At 51.7% G+C, this 17785-nt stretch overlaps 1 protein-coding gene across 50 annotated transcripts in view; it reads left to right on the top strand.

Moving 5' to 3' along the window:
- The window catches only part of LOC102159510 (polyprenol dehydrogenase), a 335615-nt gene that overhangs the window by 139796 nt on the left and 178034 nt on the right, over window positions 1-17785 (top strand). For 45 of the 50 annotated variants that reach the window (XR_014836156.1, XR_014836166.1, XR_014836179.1 and 42 more), the window contains one exon: window positions 14536-14743. Coding sequence is in view for 5 of the 50 variants with exons in the window: in XM_085009046.1 (XP_084865172.1) it covers window positions 14536-14743 (208 nt within the window). In the remaining 45 variants the exon portion in view is untranslated. Of the gene's footprint in view, window positions 1-14535; window positions 16330-16441; window positions 16899-17785 lie in introns of all 50 variants that reach the window. The other 5 variants (XR_014836182.1, XR_014836181.1, XR_014836137.1 and 2 more) reach the window with 5 other exon arrangements.

Here is a 17785-nt window from a genome sequence, read left to right as displayed (position 1 = left end):
TCAGTGGATCACAGATTCCAGAACAATGGCGGAAGCAAAGAAAAAGTTGGAAACATTGTGCGAATTGCTAAAATGTGACACAGACACACAAAGTGAGCAAGTGCTCTGGTGAACCTGTTAATAGGCGTTCCCGTCGTGGCTCAGGGGGTTAAGAAGCCCACATAGTGTCTGTGAGGATGCGGGTTCGATCCTTGGCCTCGCTCCGTGCGTTAAGGATCCGGCGTTGCTGTGAGCTGCAGTGATGGTCACGGAGGCAGCTCAGAGCTGATGTGGCTGTGGCTGTGGTGTAGACGTGCAGCGGCAGCTCTGATTTGACCTCTCTCCTGGGAATTTCCAGATGCCGCAGGTGCAGCCCTAAAAAGAAAAAAAAATGCGGCTGATGGGCTTGCTTCACGTAGCGTGGCCGCAAACCTTTAATGTGTGAAAAATGCAGTTACTGCGAAGGCAGTGCAGTGAGGTCTGCCTGGATTAGTAACTGCTTGGTATTTTGCACTCCCGCATCGAAGTGCTTTTTTTGTTGTTGCTGTTGTCGTGCCCTTTTTCCTTTCTTCTTAATTTTTTTATGAGTGTAGGGTTGATGTACAGGGTTGCGCCAGTGTCTGCTGTGCGGCCAAGTGACCCCGTCATAGGATATATCCATTCCCTTTCTCGTATTCTCCTCCGTCCTGGTCCATCCCAGGAGGCTGGATAGAGGTCCCCGGGCTGCACAGCAGGACCTTGTGGCTGATCCATTCTCAGTGTCAGGGTTGGCATCTACGAACCCCACACTCCCCGTCCAGCCCACTCCCTCCCCCTCCCCCTTGGCAACCACACGTCTGTTCCCCACGTCTGTTCTGTAGATGGTTCGCTTGTGCCATCGTTTAGATGCCACATAGAAGGGATCTCCAATGGTCTGTGTCTTTCTGTCTGACTGACTTCATTTCGCAGGAGAATCTCTCGTGGCCTCTGTAAGCCTGTATCCGTATCACTCTATTTAGATTTATATTTAGGCTTTGAGGGAAAGCCTATTATTATCCTCACTGTGCACATGAAGACACGGAGAAGCATCTATATTTTGAAAACATCTTCCTGCTGTTGCAGTAAGCAGTGGAGCTAAAACGACAGCCCTGGACCTAGGACTGCAGGACATTGAAAAATCATCAGTCTAGGGTCATCTGTGTGAGCAGAACCGTTGAAAAACTCTAAGCACAAGTGTGTTCATGTTCTGTTTGCATCCATCCAGAAGTGCATGGTTTGGGTTTTTTTTTTTTTAAGTATTCTTTTATTTATTTATTTTTTAAGATTATTTTCAAATGTTATTGAGGTTGAGGTGACTTAGCATCTTGTGTGCGTTTCAGGCACATGGCGGAGTAATTGCTGTGCATATATGTTCGTATCTATTCTTTTTCGGAGTCTTTTCCAGGAGAGGTTATTACAAGGTATAGTTCCCTGTGCTGCACCATGGGAGCTTGTTGTTTATGTTACATGTAGGGGGCTGTAGGTATGAATCACGCATTTATCTCCCCCCTTCCCCTTTGCTGACTCTAAGTCTGTTCTCCGTGTCTGGGAGTCTGTTTCTGCTCCGTAGGTAGGTTCTTGTTTGTGCGCTATTTTCGATTCCACCTAGACGTGATCTCATTTGGTGTTTGTCTTCCTCCGTCTGAATTCACTCCGTGTGAGACTCGCTAGGTCCATCCACGTTGCTGCAAATGGCATGATTTCATTCTTCTTCACAGCATTCTTTTTATTTATTTATTTGTCTTTTTCTAGGGCGCCATCAGCAGCATAGGAGGGGTCCCGGGCCAGGGGTCGAATCAGAGTTACAGCTGCAGGTCTACACCACAGCCACAGCAACGCCAGATCCGCGCCGCGTCTGCGACTCACACCCCAGCTCACAGCAACACTGGATCCTAAACCCACGGAGCAAGGCCAGGGATCGAACCCGCCACCTCATGGTTCCTAGTCGGATTCGTTAACCCCTGAGCCAGGATGGGAACTCCCATGGCATTCTTTCAAACTGAGATCAAACAGATGTTTAAAGTTCTTTTAGTTTCAGCTGTAGGACATCGAGATGTGACTGGTTTTTGCCTGCACTGTCCAGCGTCAGCGCCCTGGGTCTACTTAGTATCCCTCGGCCTCCACCATCTGCCTTGTTCTGGGGCAGCTTTTCTTTGTGTGATGCTCTGATGATTATTAGTATTTTTGGGAGAAAGAGACAAGACAGAAGTCAGACGTAGGAGGATTTGCGAGATACAGAAACATTCTTCTTTCCACCCCTTTGCAAACTGCAAGGTGCCAGCCCCGTGGTACGCATGTTCCCGGCCATCTGGCGACCGGCCAGGCGCTGTATCCCGACGCCCGGGCGCTGTTTGTTTCCCGCCTGCGCCGCGTGCAGCCCGCGCCCTGCGCGGTATCAGCACAGATGCGGCGCCAGCTCCCTCCCCCTGCTCCCCGCAGAATGTGGTCGAAGTGGGCGCTCTTGGGGGTGGCTCCCGGTGCAGGCTTCGTGGTGTTAGTGGCCCTGCACCGAGAGAAGCCCTGGAAGGAAGGGAGGCCGGGGGTCTTCGGGAGGCAGGGTGGCCGCCCCTGGCCCCTGGGCTCAGGGTCTGTGCCCAGGGCTGTGGGATTAGGGACACCCCCCACCGAGCGCGCCCGGAGTGCGTGGTGCTGGGGAGTGGCGGGGAGGCTATCTGAGACCCCTGGGGGGATGGGACCTGGGAGGGGACCATTCAAGCGCTGTTTTCCCGGGGCGCTGCCCCAGCCCACCTGCTCTACCGCGCCTGGGGTCCAGCCCAAACCGTCCAGCCCAGCAGCCGCAGCGGCGGGACCACACTGCAGGTTGGTGGGCTTGGGTGGGGGGGGGGGGCTCCTCTTAGCTGGTGGGGGAGTCCCTGAAGGAGGGGGACGCCTGGGCGGGCGCAACAGGGTCCTGGGAGGTGCGAGAAGGGCGCGGGGATCTCGGCACAGCCCAAGCACCGGATGCGGAGAGACTGGAGTGAGACGTCGCGGTGAGAACCCGCAGCAGGAGATGCTCAAACAGACCCACCCACGGAAACTCAGGCCACGGGCCCCTCCCCTTGACTGCAGGCTGCCTGTTGTTTAGGCTGCTAGGACCTCACTGGATGGAAGCCGTGAAGTGAAGCCAGAGGGACGCCGTGCGCCCCCGCCAAGGAAATGCCATCTTCTGCGCAAACACGGGTGTAATTGCTTACAGAGCGTTTTCATGCGTATTGTGCGACTTCAACCTGTGGAAGAACAGAAAACACTTCCTCTGCTGCGCCGTCTGTGGGAGACAGGGGGCTGTGGAAGCATCAAGGATACAGAAGAAATCCCACGTTCTGTGCCCTTAAACGGTTTCGTCAAAAGTACCGAGATGTTATTTTTCAAAAATAAAATGTAGAGAAAATAAACAAACAAACAAACATGCAAGGATTCAAGAAAAGCTTTGATACACTTGTTCATATCTTCGTATTTCATACTTAAAAATATGTCAAAGTCCCACGCCCAGACCCTCAGAACAGGACCTGGTGTGGAAACAGGGTCTTTGCAGGTGTGAGGAAGGGAAGGGTCTGAGAGGAGGTCCTCCTGGATGAGGGGGGCCCTCCCTCCAAGGACAGTGTCCTCCCAAGAGACAGAAGAGGAGACCCAGACACAGAGGAGAAGCCACGGGAAGACGGAGGCAGAGCCGGGAGGGAGGTGGTCACCGGCCCAGGGCCGCCTGGAGCCCCCAGGAGCTGGAAGAGGCGGGAAGGACCCTCCCCTGGAGCCTCTGGAGGGAGCAGGACCCCGGGACCCCTTGACTTCAGATGTCTGGTCCCCAGGGTGGGGGAGGGTGGGTTTTCCTTGTTCTCAGCCCCTGAGTTTCCATGTCCCCTGTCGCCTGTGCGGAGGCTGGAAGAGGACCAGCCCCGTGGACCCTGAGCTGAGGCAGGACAGGTGTCCGGGGTGCTGTGGGTGCCCAAGTCCTGTGCGAGCCCGAGGCAGTGGGAGGGCCTCCTTCCCTCGCTGCCGTTTCCGAGTCTCCCCTTTTGATTCGAAACATGCACAGCCGTTTGGCCACCCCTGCACTGTCCACACGTGGCCTGCCCACCAGGGAATAGAACGACAGTGACGTTGCATCCGGAGAACTTGTAATTTGGCCTCAGGTGCTCACGCGGCAGGGAGCCTGTTCTCCCCCCGGGACCTGGGACCTCGCGTTTTCAGTCCTGGGGTCCGTTTCGTGCTCAGAGGGGCCTTTCTGCAGTGACCAGTTCTGTCACCTGCGTCTCCAGATGGTAGGTGGTCTTCAGATACTTCTTGCATCTGATGTGGAACTGAGTCTACATGGAACATAAAAAACACTCTGGCCAGGGAACCCGTGTGTGTGTGTGTGTGTGTGTGTGTGTGTGTGTGTGTGTGTGTGTGTAGGGGTGGTGGGTTCCTTTCACACATTTCCTGGCGCTTTTCCCTTTAACTGGGTGTCTTTAAAGAGCAGCACACACAGCTCTAGAGACGTGCGGGGGAGAAGACAGCCGAGGGCACGCGTAGCTGCCTTTTGCTGAAACGAAGCTTTTGCCGGCACCGCACACAACTCTGATTCGGGCAGAGAAGTGCCACACGTGGCCTGTTTGGGTGGGAACATCAGGAAGCCAGCCAGGACTGCCTTTCTCTGGGCGTTTACATTTGCCTGTGTAAAATCAAAGACATCTTGTTCTCTCATTTTCTATCCAAATATTGCTCCAGAGGGGACAAGACTGTTTAGAATGGTGGTTTTGAAGGTGCGGTCCCCAGACCCGCAGCATCGGTGTCGCCTTAGAAGTTGTCATAAAGACCATGCCCCTTGGCCATTAAAGATGCTCTCTAAAGGGGTTGCAGACTTAAACTGTCATGAGCAAAAGGTAAAGGTCATCACAGGAAGTCAAGGAGAGCCACACGCCCGTATGTTCACCGCAGCCCTGGTCACAACAGCCAAGACATGGAAACAACCCAAGTGCCCCTTGACAGAGGACTAGACAAAGAAGATGTGGTCCTGACACACAATGGAATACGACTCAGCCATCAAAAAGAATGACATTGTGCCCTTTGCAGCCACACGGATGCCGTTAAGAGATTCCCATCTTATGTGAAGTCCATCAGACAGAAAGACAAAGAGCACATGAGCTCACTTCTAGGTGGAAACTAAAATATGGCACAAATGCATCTGTCTGCGGAACAGAAACAGACTCACAGACACGGAGAACGGACTTGTGGTGGCGGGGGGTCGGGGGAGAGAGGGACCGGCAGTTGGGGACACGCAGATACAACCGTGATATATAAGATGGATACACAATAAGGACAGAATGACACCCTGAACCCTATCCAATATCCTGTGATAAACCGTGATGGAAGAATCGGAAAAAGAGTGGAGGTATGAGCACAACTGAACCCCTTTCCGCCCGCCTGAAACTACACAGCCTTGGACCTCAACTGTCCAATCTACTCAAACAGGGAAACAGTAAAAAGCGGAGGTCACTTTTCTTGAATGTGCAAGGCTTATCTTTAGACGCATTGAAGCTGTGGAGGAGTTCCCCCTGTGGCCCCGTAGGTTAAAGGATCCTGCCTTGCTGCAGCAGCATCGTAGATCACAGCTGCGGTTCAGATTCAGTCCCTGCCCTGGAAACGTCCGTGTGCCCTGGGTGTGGCCGTAAAAAGAAAACCAATGTTGAAACAGTGTTTAAAAAAGCAAAAACAAACCACCTCTGGGGGTGCAGCCAGACAGAAGCCTTTTAACACGCCCTCCATGGAGTCTGATGCGTGCGGGCATTTGAGAACTGCTTGGCTTGCAAACACCCTGTTTTGAGGGGTAAAAAAGCCTGAATTCTTGGCTTGCACCCGAGGGACACGCCTCTGGTGATGACGGCGAATTTCCAAGACGGATTGCCGGCTTGGAAAAGCAGCGTTCTCGTAAAGGATGCGTCGCTTGTGAAGGCAGAGGTCCCAGGTAACATGTACCAGATGCAGGTGGGTCATTCCACTCGGGAGGGTTTGTCTCCTTGGCGGCCTGCCCTCGGTCCCTCCTCTCGTAGCATAAATTCCAGCGGAAAAGGTGGGCAGACTCTCTGAAAAAAATTGCTTGTACTCAGCAAAACAGACTCATGATGTAGTGGATAGCTTTGTTTAAAACGTAAATTATAAGGAGGTCCCATCGTGGCTCACCGGTTGACAAACCCGACTGGCAGCCATGAGGACGCGGGTTCGATCCCTGGCCTCGCTCCGTGGGTTAAGGATCCAGTGTTGCTGTGAGCTGTGGTGTAGGTCACAGAGGAGGCTCGGATCTGGTGATGCGGTGGCTGTGGTGTAGGCTGGCAGCTATGGCTCTGATTAGAGTCCCAGCCTGGGAATCTCCATATGCCACGGGTGCAGCCCCAAAGAGCAGAAAAAAAAAAAAAAAGACAAAAAAAAATTTAAATTTAAAACAAGGTCCTACTGTAGAGCACAGATGACTATATTCAGTGTCCTCTGATAAAGCATCACAGAAAAGTATATGAAAAAGAATATCTATCTACCAATCTGTATGTGTGTGTGTGTGTATGTGTGTGTGTGTGTGTGTGTGTATGCATATGTATCTGAATTACTTTGCTGTACACCTAAAACTAACTCAACATTTTAAGTCAACCATACTTCAATTTAAAAAAAAAATTTAAATGAAGTTCTAGGCGTTCCCATTGTGGCTCCGCAGCCTAAGAACCTGACACAGGCTCCATGAGGATGCGGGTTTGATCCCTGGCCTCGCTCAGTGGGTTAAGGATCCAGTGTTGCCCCAAACTGCAGTGTAGGTCTCAGAAGCAGCCCAGATCTGATGTTGCTGTGACTGTGGTGTAGACAGCAGCTGCAGCTCCAATTGGATCCCTAGCCTGGGAACTTCCACATGCTGCAGGTGTGGCCCTAAAAAAGACAAAAAGGTGGAGTTCCCGTCGTGGCGCAGTGGTTAACGAATCCGACTGGGAACCATGAGGTTGCGGGTTCGGTCCCTGCCCTTCTCAGTGGGTTAACGATCCGGCGTTGCTGTGAGCTGTGGTGTAGGTTGCAGACACGGCTCAGATCCTGTGTTGCTGTGGCTCTGGTGTAGGCTGGTGGCTGCAGCTCCGATTGGACCCCTAGCCTGGGAACCTCCATATGCTGTGGGAGTGGCCCAAAGAAATAGCAAAAAGACAAAAAAAAAAAAAAAAGACAAAAAGATGAGCAGCAAATGAGGTTATGTTTTGGGGGAGGGGGGGAAAAGCTATTATACTGTTTAAGTAAGAAAGTATATATTTAATGCATCAATAATGATAAAATATATAAATAACGATATAAAATATATCATAATATATGTAACAATGTACTTATATATTTATAATTATTTTTCTATATATGACAGGGAGTGAGAGACTGACTTTTTTTTACAGGATCAACTGTGCACAAGGCTCTCTTACATCTTTTTTTAAAAATCGACGTGCAGTTGCTGTTCAATATTATACGCTACGGCTGTACAACTTAGTGATTCACAATCTTTAAAAATTATACTCCATTTATAGTTATGGTAATATGTGGGCTATCTTCCCTGTACTGGCCAACATGTCCTTGTCACTTGTTTTATCCGCAAAAGTTTGTACCTCCTCATGCCCTCCTCCTCTACGGCCGCTCCCTCCTCCCTCTCCCCACTGCAGACTCACTTGTTCAAGGAATGCTCTTCCCGCCCTTGGAGGGGCCGAGAAGTCAGACCAGCAGGCTGGAGGGTCAGGGAAGCAGTGATGTTTGTAGCCTTGACCCTAAAGGCTAGTGACTTAGGCAGAATTTCGATGCTGTGGGCTTGAGGCCGAATCCCTTCTTCTCTGGGGGGAAGCTCAGTCTTTTCCCACGAAGGCCTTCCTTCACCTGATTGGGTGTGGCCCACCCGCATCCAGAGGCCCATCTGCTTTCTTCCTCGTCTACTGGTTTCATGGTTCATCTCCCCTAATAAATATCTTGCTGGCAGCATCCGGACAGGCATGGGACCAAACACCTGGGCACCTCATGGGCATGTAGAATGAACCACCATGGGAGCAGATGTGGGTGAGGCATTCTGTACACGCCTCACGGCATCCAGGAGATGGGTCTGCCTGCTCCCCAGCCTGCACCTTGCCTCGTCCATGTGCTCAGCCTCCTGCACCCGCAGGCATGTCGGGATTCAAGGGGCCCTCTCTGGGGTCTTGTGGGACCTGCCCCCGCTGAGGGCGACTGCACGGGAAGACCCCGCCTTTTTCCGGGTCATCCCTGGATCCTCACGTCTTCCTGCCAGTGGCTGTTTCCTGGGATGCCCGCAGCAAAGGCTGGAATGGCATCCTGTTTCCCCTCCTTGAGCCCAAACCCAAGTGAGGCCCCCCGTCCTGAGTCTCAGCCTCAGAAGAGGTGAGGTTGCTTTTGGTGGCAGAGTAGCAGGGCCCTCTGGCTGCAGGAGGAAGCTCTGAACGGGGATGCTTCTGGGGCTAAAAGTGGATAAAAGTGATGCGTGTCCATGGGGCTTGCGGTCTCGTCCACAAAGGTCCAGCTGCCGACAGGGCTCCGAGTGGACTTCTGCAGGGCCCCCTGTCCTGTCTCTTTCTGGACAGTAAGGCCCCTCTCCTCGTGGGCTCATCTCCCCAAGAAACTTGCTTCTTATGGGCTCATTTCCTCCAAAGGTAGAAACGTCTCCTTATGTTGACTCGTTTCTGTCTTTTCTCTGCTTTGTTGCACGTCATCGGGAAAGTCCACCCTGGAGTTTCCGTTGGGGCTCAGCGGGTTAAGAACCCACCATAGCGTCTGTGAGGATGCAGGTTCAATCCCTGGCCTTGCTCAGCAGGTTAAGGATCCAGCGTTGCCATCAGTTGTGGTGTAGGTTGCAGATGCAGCTCGGATCCCGCATTGCCATGGCTATGGTGGAGGCCGGCAGCTACAGCTCCGATTCAACCCCCAGCCTGGGGACCTCCATATGCTGACGGTGCGGCCCTAAAAAGAAGAAAAAAAAAAAGTCCTGTCCTTTATGGGTTGGGAATACATTTGAAGACACACACACACTCATGCAGTGTCATTAGGGGCCTTTTCTTGCTGGGGGAAGAGATGGAATCACTGAGCAATTGCTTTTCAGGTCTTCTTTGAGCTTTGGCACTGTTTTGCCATAGAAATATATTTCTTTTTAGAATAATAAAAAATGAATAGTATCTTTAGAAAGTTTCTTCCACAGTTACTCTGAAGGGGACCAGAGCCTGCCAGCCCCAAACGGTGTCTCTCTTCTAGATGGATAGTGTTTTGCTAAAGGCAGTTGAGAACACTTCCCCCCGTGACAGTCTAAAAAATTAAATGCAGTTAGAAGAGTCTCTCACACCAGAGACAAAAATAAACGCAAAACGGATGAAAGACCTAAATGTAAGGCCAGATACGATAAGAGTCCCAGAGGAAAACCTAGGCAGCACACTCTTTGACGTAAATTGCAGCAATATCTTGTTGGATCCCCCTCGTAGAATAATGACAAGAGAAACAATAATCAGCCTCATTAAACTCAAAAGCTTTGCACAGCAAAGGAAACCAGAAAGACAGAAAATAAAAAGACAACCCACAGACTGGGAGAACATCTTTACAAGCAGTGCAGCCCCCAAGGGATGAAATCTCCAAAATACACAACCATCCGGTACAACTCAACAACGAAAGAAAACAAACAACCCAATTGAAAAACGGGCAGAAGACCTAAATAGACATCCCTGCAAAGGAGACATCCAGAGGGCCAGCAGGCACAGGAAAAAATGCTCTATATCACTAACTCTTAGGGAAAGGCACAGCAAAGCGACCATGAGGTATCAGCTGACACTGGGCAGAATGGCCGTCATTCATGACTCTACGAACCACACGTGCTGGAGGGGGTGTGGAGAAAAGGGAACCCTCCTGCACTGTGGGTGGGAATGTCAATTGGGTCAACCACTATGGAGAACAGTATGGAGGTTCACCAAAAAACTAAAAATGGGGGTCCCATATGATCCAGCAATCCCACTCCTGGGTATAGATCTGAACAAAACCTTAATTCGGAAAGATCCACGCACCCCAAGGTTCACAGCAGCAGCATTCACAGTAACCCGAACATGGAAGCCACCTAAGTGTCCCTCCACAGAGGAATGGATTAAGAAGTGGTCTCTAGACACAGTGGAATACGACTCAGCCATCAAAAAGAATGAGATAATGCCATTCACAGCAACATGGATGCAACTAGAGAGTCTCACACTAAGTGAAGTCAGTCAGGCAGAGAGAGACAAATACCATAGAACACTTATATGTTGCATCTGAGATACGGCACAGATGAACCTGTCTACAAAACCGAAACAGACATGGAGAACAGACTTGTGGTTGCCAAGGAGGAGAGGGGAGGGAGTAGGATGGACGGGGGGGGGGGTTGGGATTAGTCGATGCCAGCCAAGACATTGAGAATGGATAAGCAGGGGTTCCCACTGTGGCTCAGTGGGTTAAGGACCCAGCATGGTTTCCCTGAGGACGCGGGTTCCATCCCTGGCCTCGCTTAGTGAGTTAAGGATTTCGTGTTGCCAGAAGACTTTACCTTTCTTCACAAGGCAGTGCTTATTTATCACACATTTTCTCCCTTCCCTTTCCCATAATCTTCGCCCCCACCGAATCCCAAAGCCCCTTTTCCTTTTTTAGCTCAAGCCTCCATCATCTTGCCAGCCCCATCTTTTTTCGGAACCCCTCTGTGTATGTATGTAATTAATACTGTTGTCTCCTGTTCAGCAGTTTGATTTGCAGGCCCCGGTACGGAACCTAAGAGGATAGAGCGGAAAGATTTTTTTTTTTTTAAATCTCCCTCTACTTTATTAAAATGTAGTCTCGATAGGTGCATATTTTAAAAAGTAGAAATACGGGGGTGTGCATTTCTTGTCATAGGCAATAGCAATTTTTTCTTTGCTAAGCACTTGAAAAACTTACTTGCTGAGTGGAAATCTAGGACCTACTCCATTCCTGGCATCTTGTCAAGAATGGGGGCCCTCGCCGACCCAGGGGACTTAGCACCTGCTCTTGGGTGGCTCAGGGGAGTTACTGCGGTGCGTGTGGATTGGCCGTCAGATCAACGCCAGTTCAGCCAGGTACCATCTTCAGTCTAGGAAACTTCACATACTGTTTCCAAGAAACACAGGTGTCAAAAAACCCACACTCCTCTCCCCAACCACAAGGCCCTGCTCCTGCGATAGAGGATACGGTTTCCTGTCTCTCTGTAATGCTTTCCAAGTTTTCGGTCAACAACCCCTTAGAGAATTATCGGGTCCTTGATTCCGTACGTGAATTTGCGTCTGTGTTCAAACTGTCATTTTCCACTTCTCCTTCTCTTGTCTGCGAGGTGGAGAAAGTGATGGGATTCTGCTTCTGCCAGCCCAAAAGATGCCCCTTGGACATAAAGTTGCTTGTGAACTAGAGGCCACTGAAAAGCAATGCATGCAGAGAACTGCCTCTCCGAAGCTCCCCTTATCGGACTAAAAGCAGAAACTTCTGAGAAAGGAGAACTTCTAAGTCTTGGGGGTTTTCTATTCTTTTCTATGAAGTCCTCTTTACGTGTAAAATTGAAAGTAAAATTAGGCTCCTTTTCTCTTGTCCATTTGGCATTTGCTGGTTTAATTTGCATGCCCCAGTTCCAGAACAAAAATGTATAGGGGGAGAGTTTTTCCTCCCTGCCCCTAATTCTGTTTTGGATTGACCTTCACTTTATTTTTAAAGTGGTTATACCAATAAAGTATTATTTATTGAAAACAAAGATTTTTTTCTTTTTCTTTTTTGGGCTGCCCCTTGGGCATGTGGAAGTTCCCAGAGTAGGGGTCAAATCGGAGCCACAGCAATCCGGAATCTGAGCCACGTGTTCAACCTACACCACAGCTCGTGGCAACACTGGATCCTTCACCCACTGAGCAAGGCCAGGGATTGAACCCACATCCTCATGGACACTATGTCAGGTTCTTCACCCAGTGAGCCACGGGGGGAACTCCTTTATGGTTTCAGTTTTGCTTTTTGACACCACTTATGACAAAAGCAACTGACTGAAAAGCTCATGTTTTGAATCAAGCCACGTAGCCAGTCCATGAGTTTCTTTCCCCTCTGTGTTAACCTGACCTTACTGTCGGCTGCCTTCTTTCTGCTAACAGCGCAACAGCCTCTCTCCCACTTGAAACACCCAGTGTCTCTGCCCTTCCTCGGGGCGCTAGTTACACACCTTAATGGAAAATCATGTCCTCTTTGATATCGGCTTGGATAATTTTCCGTTTCTGCTGTGGATGTTTCTTTATCTTTCAATCCACCAGGGAACCTCTCCTGAAATTACTTGTTCTCTTAGATTTTTTTTTTTTTTCCTCCCGTAGAGAAGTGATTGACTCCCCCCTCCCACCCTCTACGTAGTATTTTCGAAGACTTCTTGTTCCCGCTTGTCCAGGCTACTGGAGAAAACCGTAATTAAATCACTCGTGACTTTCCCCTTGAGGAATCTGCACATTGCTGGCTCCCCCTTTTCTGTCTAAATTCACCATTTCTGTCCCCTCCCAAACAGCCTGGTAAGTCAGGATGGAACGTGTGTGCATCTGTCGAAGGCGCCCGATGCCCAGAGCGAAGGTCAGCCTTCAACCCTCCCACCCGCGACTGGAAAACACTCTCTTTCCCGGAGCTTCTGCCTCTCCCACAGGGAAGAGGCAGGGGGAGTTTGCCAGAAATAAGGATCTTGACATTAATTGAGGGGTGGGGGCTTATCTTGGATCAGGGGAGGAGACTGGGCATCGGAATTGCACGCTGTTTCTGCATTAATTCCTCCCTCCCCCCAAAAAGAAAAGTTCTGTTCCCGCTCAGCTTGGAGACAAAGGGCGTGGGGTTGATTCTCCAGCTTCAATTGCTCGGACCATACGCGCCCCCTCAGCATTTGCACGTGGTCTCTTGGGACAAGGGGCTGATGGCCACACCATGGGGGCCTTGACCAGGAAGAAAGATGCCACCAGGAAGCCTCAGGAGGTGGGCGGGAGCCCCTGAGGGGGTGATGTGGTTGTGACGTAGCGACAGACAGATGTCCCCGTGGGTAATTGAGAAAACTGGGGTTTTTCAGGAAGTCTCCCAGGGCAGCTGAGCATCCTGGCGGTCACTGCTCTTCTTGCAAGAGATGCCATGTCTGCTTGTACTGTTTGCTGCATCTCAGTGTCTCCCAGGTTTTCGGGATCTTTCCCGTCTTCTGTGTGTTCCTGGGTTCCGACTCATTCAGTCTATTTTTAAATTCTTCTCGTTTGTTTCTTGTTTGTTTGTTTTCGGCTGTACCCCTGACGTGTGGGAGTTCCCAGGCCAGGGATCCAGTCCACGCCACGGCAGTGACAACACCGGATCTTTAACCCGCTGCACCTCCCGGGAACTCGCAGAATTTAAAATGCTTGGTTAGCAGGAGCCTTTGAATGGAAGAGGTGTTGAATGCCAGCACCTGCTTTTCCTGCATCTCACACGATGAGTCAGATTTCTTTCTTTCTTTGTCTTTTTTGTGGCTGCACCTGCGGCATATGAAGGTTCAGAGGCTAGGAGTCGAATCAGAGCTACGGCTGCCGGTCTACACCACAGCCACAGCAACATGGGATTCGAGCTGCATCTGGGACCTACACCACAGCTCCTAGCAACCCCGGCTCCTTAACCCATGAGCGAGGCCAGGGGTGGAACCTGCATCCTCATGGACACGACGTCAGGTTCTTAACCCACTGAGCCACAATGGGAGCTCCTCTGATTTCTTTCTTTTGATCTTTGGGTTAAACTCCAATGAGGGTGAATTCCATGGATGGGGTTTCTCCTCACTTAGGAGCTACCACGTTTGAAAGTGTCAGACAGACACTAGCATCCAGGCACATCCACCCAGAAGGACAGGACGGGCCGTCTCCACAGCCAGTAAGAGTATCTGGAGCTATTGCCTTGAGGCAAGGGGCTAGTCCCTGATGAAGGAGAATTGATGTGCTTTGCCAGGAAGGCACCCCAGTTTCCCATCTCTTGTGCCCCCCGATAAAATAATCTCAAACTACAGGAAGCAAACGTCGACAGGAAGGGGCTGGTCCTTCGCCAGAGCAGGACTGGTGTGAAAGCCTCTTTCCTGGGAATTCTGATGTGGCTCAGGAGCAACGAACCCAATTAGTATCCACGCGGACGCAGGTTCGCTCCCTGGCCTCAGTTAGTAGGTTCAGCATCTGGTGTTGCCATGCGCTGTGCTGTAGGCCTCCGATGTGGCTGGGATCCCGTGTTGCTGCGGCTGTGGTGCAGACCGGCAGCTGCAGATCTGATGCAGCCCCTGGCCCGGGAACTTCCATATGCAGCAGGTGCAATCTTAAAATGCAAAGGAAAAGCAGAGTCTCTTTTTCAAGCGTCGAATGTTCAGAGGAGGAGAGGGACCTGCAGCCAGGTCTCCAGATGTGACTTCCTGCCTTGCGTTTAAGCTCGGCGGCATGTAGAGCCGCCCGCAGCCCGTCGTGGGAGATTTGTGCCCTTGGGTGGGCGGGCAGGATGGGGCGTGGATGCGGGTCTCACTGCCTGTCCTGCTTCCCCCCGCAGTGGCGGCTACTCCCCGCACGGCGCCTACGCCCGCAGCAAGCTGGCCCTGGTCCTCTTCTCCCACCGGCTGCAGGTGCTGCTGGAGGCCAAGGGCAGCCCAGTGACCGCCAACGTGGCCGACCCCGGCGTGGTCAACACCGACCTGTACAGACACGTCTTCTGGGGCACGCGGCTCCTCAAGAAGCTCTTCGGCTGGTGGTTTTTCAAGGTGAGGCCGCGGCGGCGGGCGTGTCGCTTCGGGTCGTGGGACTTGTGGCTTCGGGGCGGGGACTTGTGGCCACGTGTGCGGGGGGTGCGTGCAGGTGCCGTGGGGCGCGGCGGGCTTGCGCTCCTGGTTCTGGGGTTCCCCGGAGCCGGGCACCCCGCTGGTCTCGGAACCTGGGGTCCCCTTGCCAAGGGGAGAGACGCAGAGACAGAATGACCCCTGGGTAACCACGCGGGCGTCACTGTTTTCGTTTGTTTTCTGAAGGATAAAATTGATTCGGGCCGAGGTGGGTGGTGGTTCGTGGCTCCTCCACCAAGACCCTCCGGGGATGCTGGGATTTCCGCATCAGGTCTGACTGTTTGCGCTGGGCCGTCTCTTCCAAGAGGGGGCGCTGTCCGGTTCTCCTGGTCTCTTTGGGGACCACAATACCTGTGCCCCTGAAGGGTGTTGGAAGGACACCGCTGGGTCGCTCCACCTGGCTCACTGAGATCACGTGTGTCGGCCCCTCTCTCTGCACCTGGTTGGGGACTCACAGTCCCGGCCCGGCTGTGCCCATGACACCCCTGCGCCTCGTGGCTACAGGGCCACTGCGTGTGGCTCAGCATCCTGATAAAAGGGAGCATCTATTTCCGCCCTGCAAGGCGGAGGACTAGCCTGGGTCCCTCTGAACCCCAGCAGTCCTCTCCCCACAGGACACTGGCACCCAGGGGACAGCTGCAGTGTGGCCTAAAGACTGCGCGGGGTGGGGGGAGGCAGGGGGGGCTTTTACAACCCAGGTGAACCAGGCAGACGGGGCGAGGCCAGCAGGTAAGAGCCAGTGATGCACAGAGCGCTTAGTGACTTGTGTGCGCCCCCTGGGCCAGGACTTAAGTGATGCAGAAATGACGGTGAGGAATTCCATGCCACCCACATACCACCTGCTAAAGCTGCTCGTGTCTCCCTTCTGAGGTCCACCCCTCTCGGTTTACCACGGAGCCCTCGCCTGGGATCTAGAACACAGGCCTTTGTCTCTCTCTGTCTTTCCTTCTCTTACTTTCTCTTCCTTCCTTTCTTTCCTTTTCATTTTTTGTTTCTTCCTTCTTTCTTTCTTCTCATGTGACTGGCTTTCTTTCTTTTTCTTTTCTTTTTTTTTTTGCAAGCCGTATTTTTAAAATTTTAGTTGCTTTACATGTGGTGCCAGTTGCTTCTGCCCAGCAAAGTAACCCAGTCCCAGATGAGTGTGTCCGAAAAACAGAAACAGACTCACAGACACAGAGGCCAGATGTGGGGTTGCCTCGGTGGGAGGGGGAGCGAGTGGGATGGACGGGAGGTCGGGGAGCGCAGATGCAAACTAGGACATCGAGAAGGGATCAGCCGTGGGGTCCTGCTGTCCAGCTCAGGGCACTCTGTCCAGTCTCTTAGGATGGACCAGGATGGAAGCGAGTACGAGAAAGGGAATAGATGTATTTGCATGACTGGGGCACTGGGCTGTGCAGCAGAAATGGACACAACACTGCACATCAAGTGTAGTCTAGTAATAGTTTTTAAATAAAATATTGGCACAAATGAGCCCATCCACAAAGGAACCTAAAGCAAACAGCCTCACAGGCGTAGAGAACAGACTTGTGGTTGCCCAGGGCGGCGGGGAGGGCGTGGGATGGACGGGGAGCTGGTTGTCAGTAGATGCCCACGACTTCATCTTGCGTTTTTACTTTTCTAAAGGCTAGACGCCACCTAGAGTCCCTCTAAAACACCGGCTCTCTTCCCCGAGCTCCGTGACGTCTCCGGCGGCTGCTCTTCTGCCTCAGCGTTTCGACCTCATCCTCCCCTCCCCCGTCTTGCATCTTGGGGCGTCTGCCTTTTTCTCAAACTTCCATGTTGGTGCAGTGAGGTTCTTGCCGCTCTGACCCTACTCGGTGCCATAGTTGGAAGGAAAATAAACATTCGCTCCATCGTCCTCCGAATAAGACGCAGGCTAAGAATAGCTCCTTTGTGTGCATTCAGTTCGCAGGTAACCCAGTGGGGCACGTACAAACCATGGGTCTGCTGAGTTCAGTATCAGCGCTGGAGGCCCAGGGGCAGAATTACCTGCTCAGGGTGGGACGGTGCCCTAGACACGCTGATGTTCCTATGATTATTATTATTATTATTATTTTTTCTTTTTAAGGCCACACCTGCAGCATATGGAGGTTCCCAGGCTAGGGGTCAAATCGGAGCTGCAGCTGCCGGTCTACACCACAGCCACAGCAATGCCGGATCCTTAACCACCGAGCGAGGCCAGGGATCCCATCCGCATCCTCAAGGATGCTAGTCAGGTTCTTACCCCACTGAGCCATACCTGGAACTCCCTGTTTTTTTTCTTAAGATTTTTAAAATTTTTTTTTTACTGGAATATAGTTTGTTTACAGTGTTTCAGGTGCATGGCCACGTGATTTACTTACACACACACACACACACACGCACACACACACACACACACACACACACTTTTTCAGATTCTTTTCCATTATAGGGCATTACAAGATATTGAGTAGAGTTTTCTGTGCTATACATAGCTCCTTGTTGGATACCTTTTTCTTTTATTTTTTTTCCTTTTGTCTTTTTAGGGCTGCGCCTGTGGCATATGGAGGTTCCCAGGCGAGGGGTCGAATCAGAGCTGCAGCTGTCGGCCTACAGCACAGCCACAGCAATGACAGATCAGAGCCGCGTCTGCTCCCTGCATCACAGCTCATAGCAATGCCGGATCCTTCACCCACGGAGCGGGGCCAGGGATTGAACCCATGTCCTCCCGGATACTAGTTGAGTTTGTGACCACGGAGCCACCATAGGAATTCCCTGGTGGCTACATACATTTTTTTAGTTTATGTATTTATTTTTTGGCCGTACTTATGACATGTGGAAGTTCCCAGGATAGGCGCTGGACCCAAGCCCTGGCAGTGACCCAAGCTGGTGTAATGTCCACACTGGATTCTTTCCCTGCCGCATCCCAAGGGAGCTCCAGTTATTGATTTTATATAGAACAGTTTGGATGTGCTAATACCAGTCTCTGAATTATCCCGCCCCCTC

This window comes from Sus scrofa, chromosome Y (assembly GCF_054392235.1).
Source record: "Sus scrofa isolate SSC_HxYL_T2T_F1_AM1 chromosome Y, Sscrofa_HxYL_maternal_Yorkshire_Landrace_v2.0, whole genome shotgun sequence".
Lineage (NCBI taxonomy): Eukaryota > Metazoa > Chordata > Mammalia > Artiodactyla > Suidae > Sus > Sus scrofa.
This window is presented reverse-complemented; position numbering and strand designations above follow the sequence as displayed.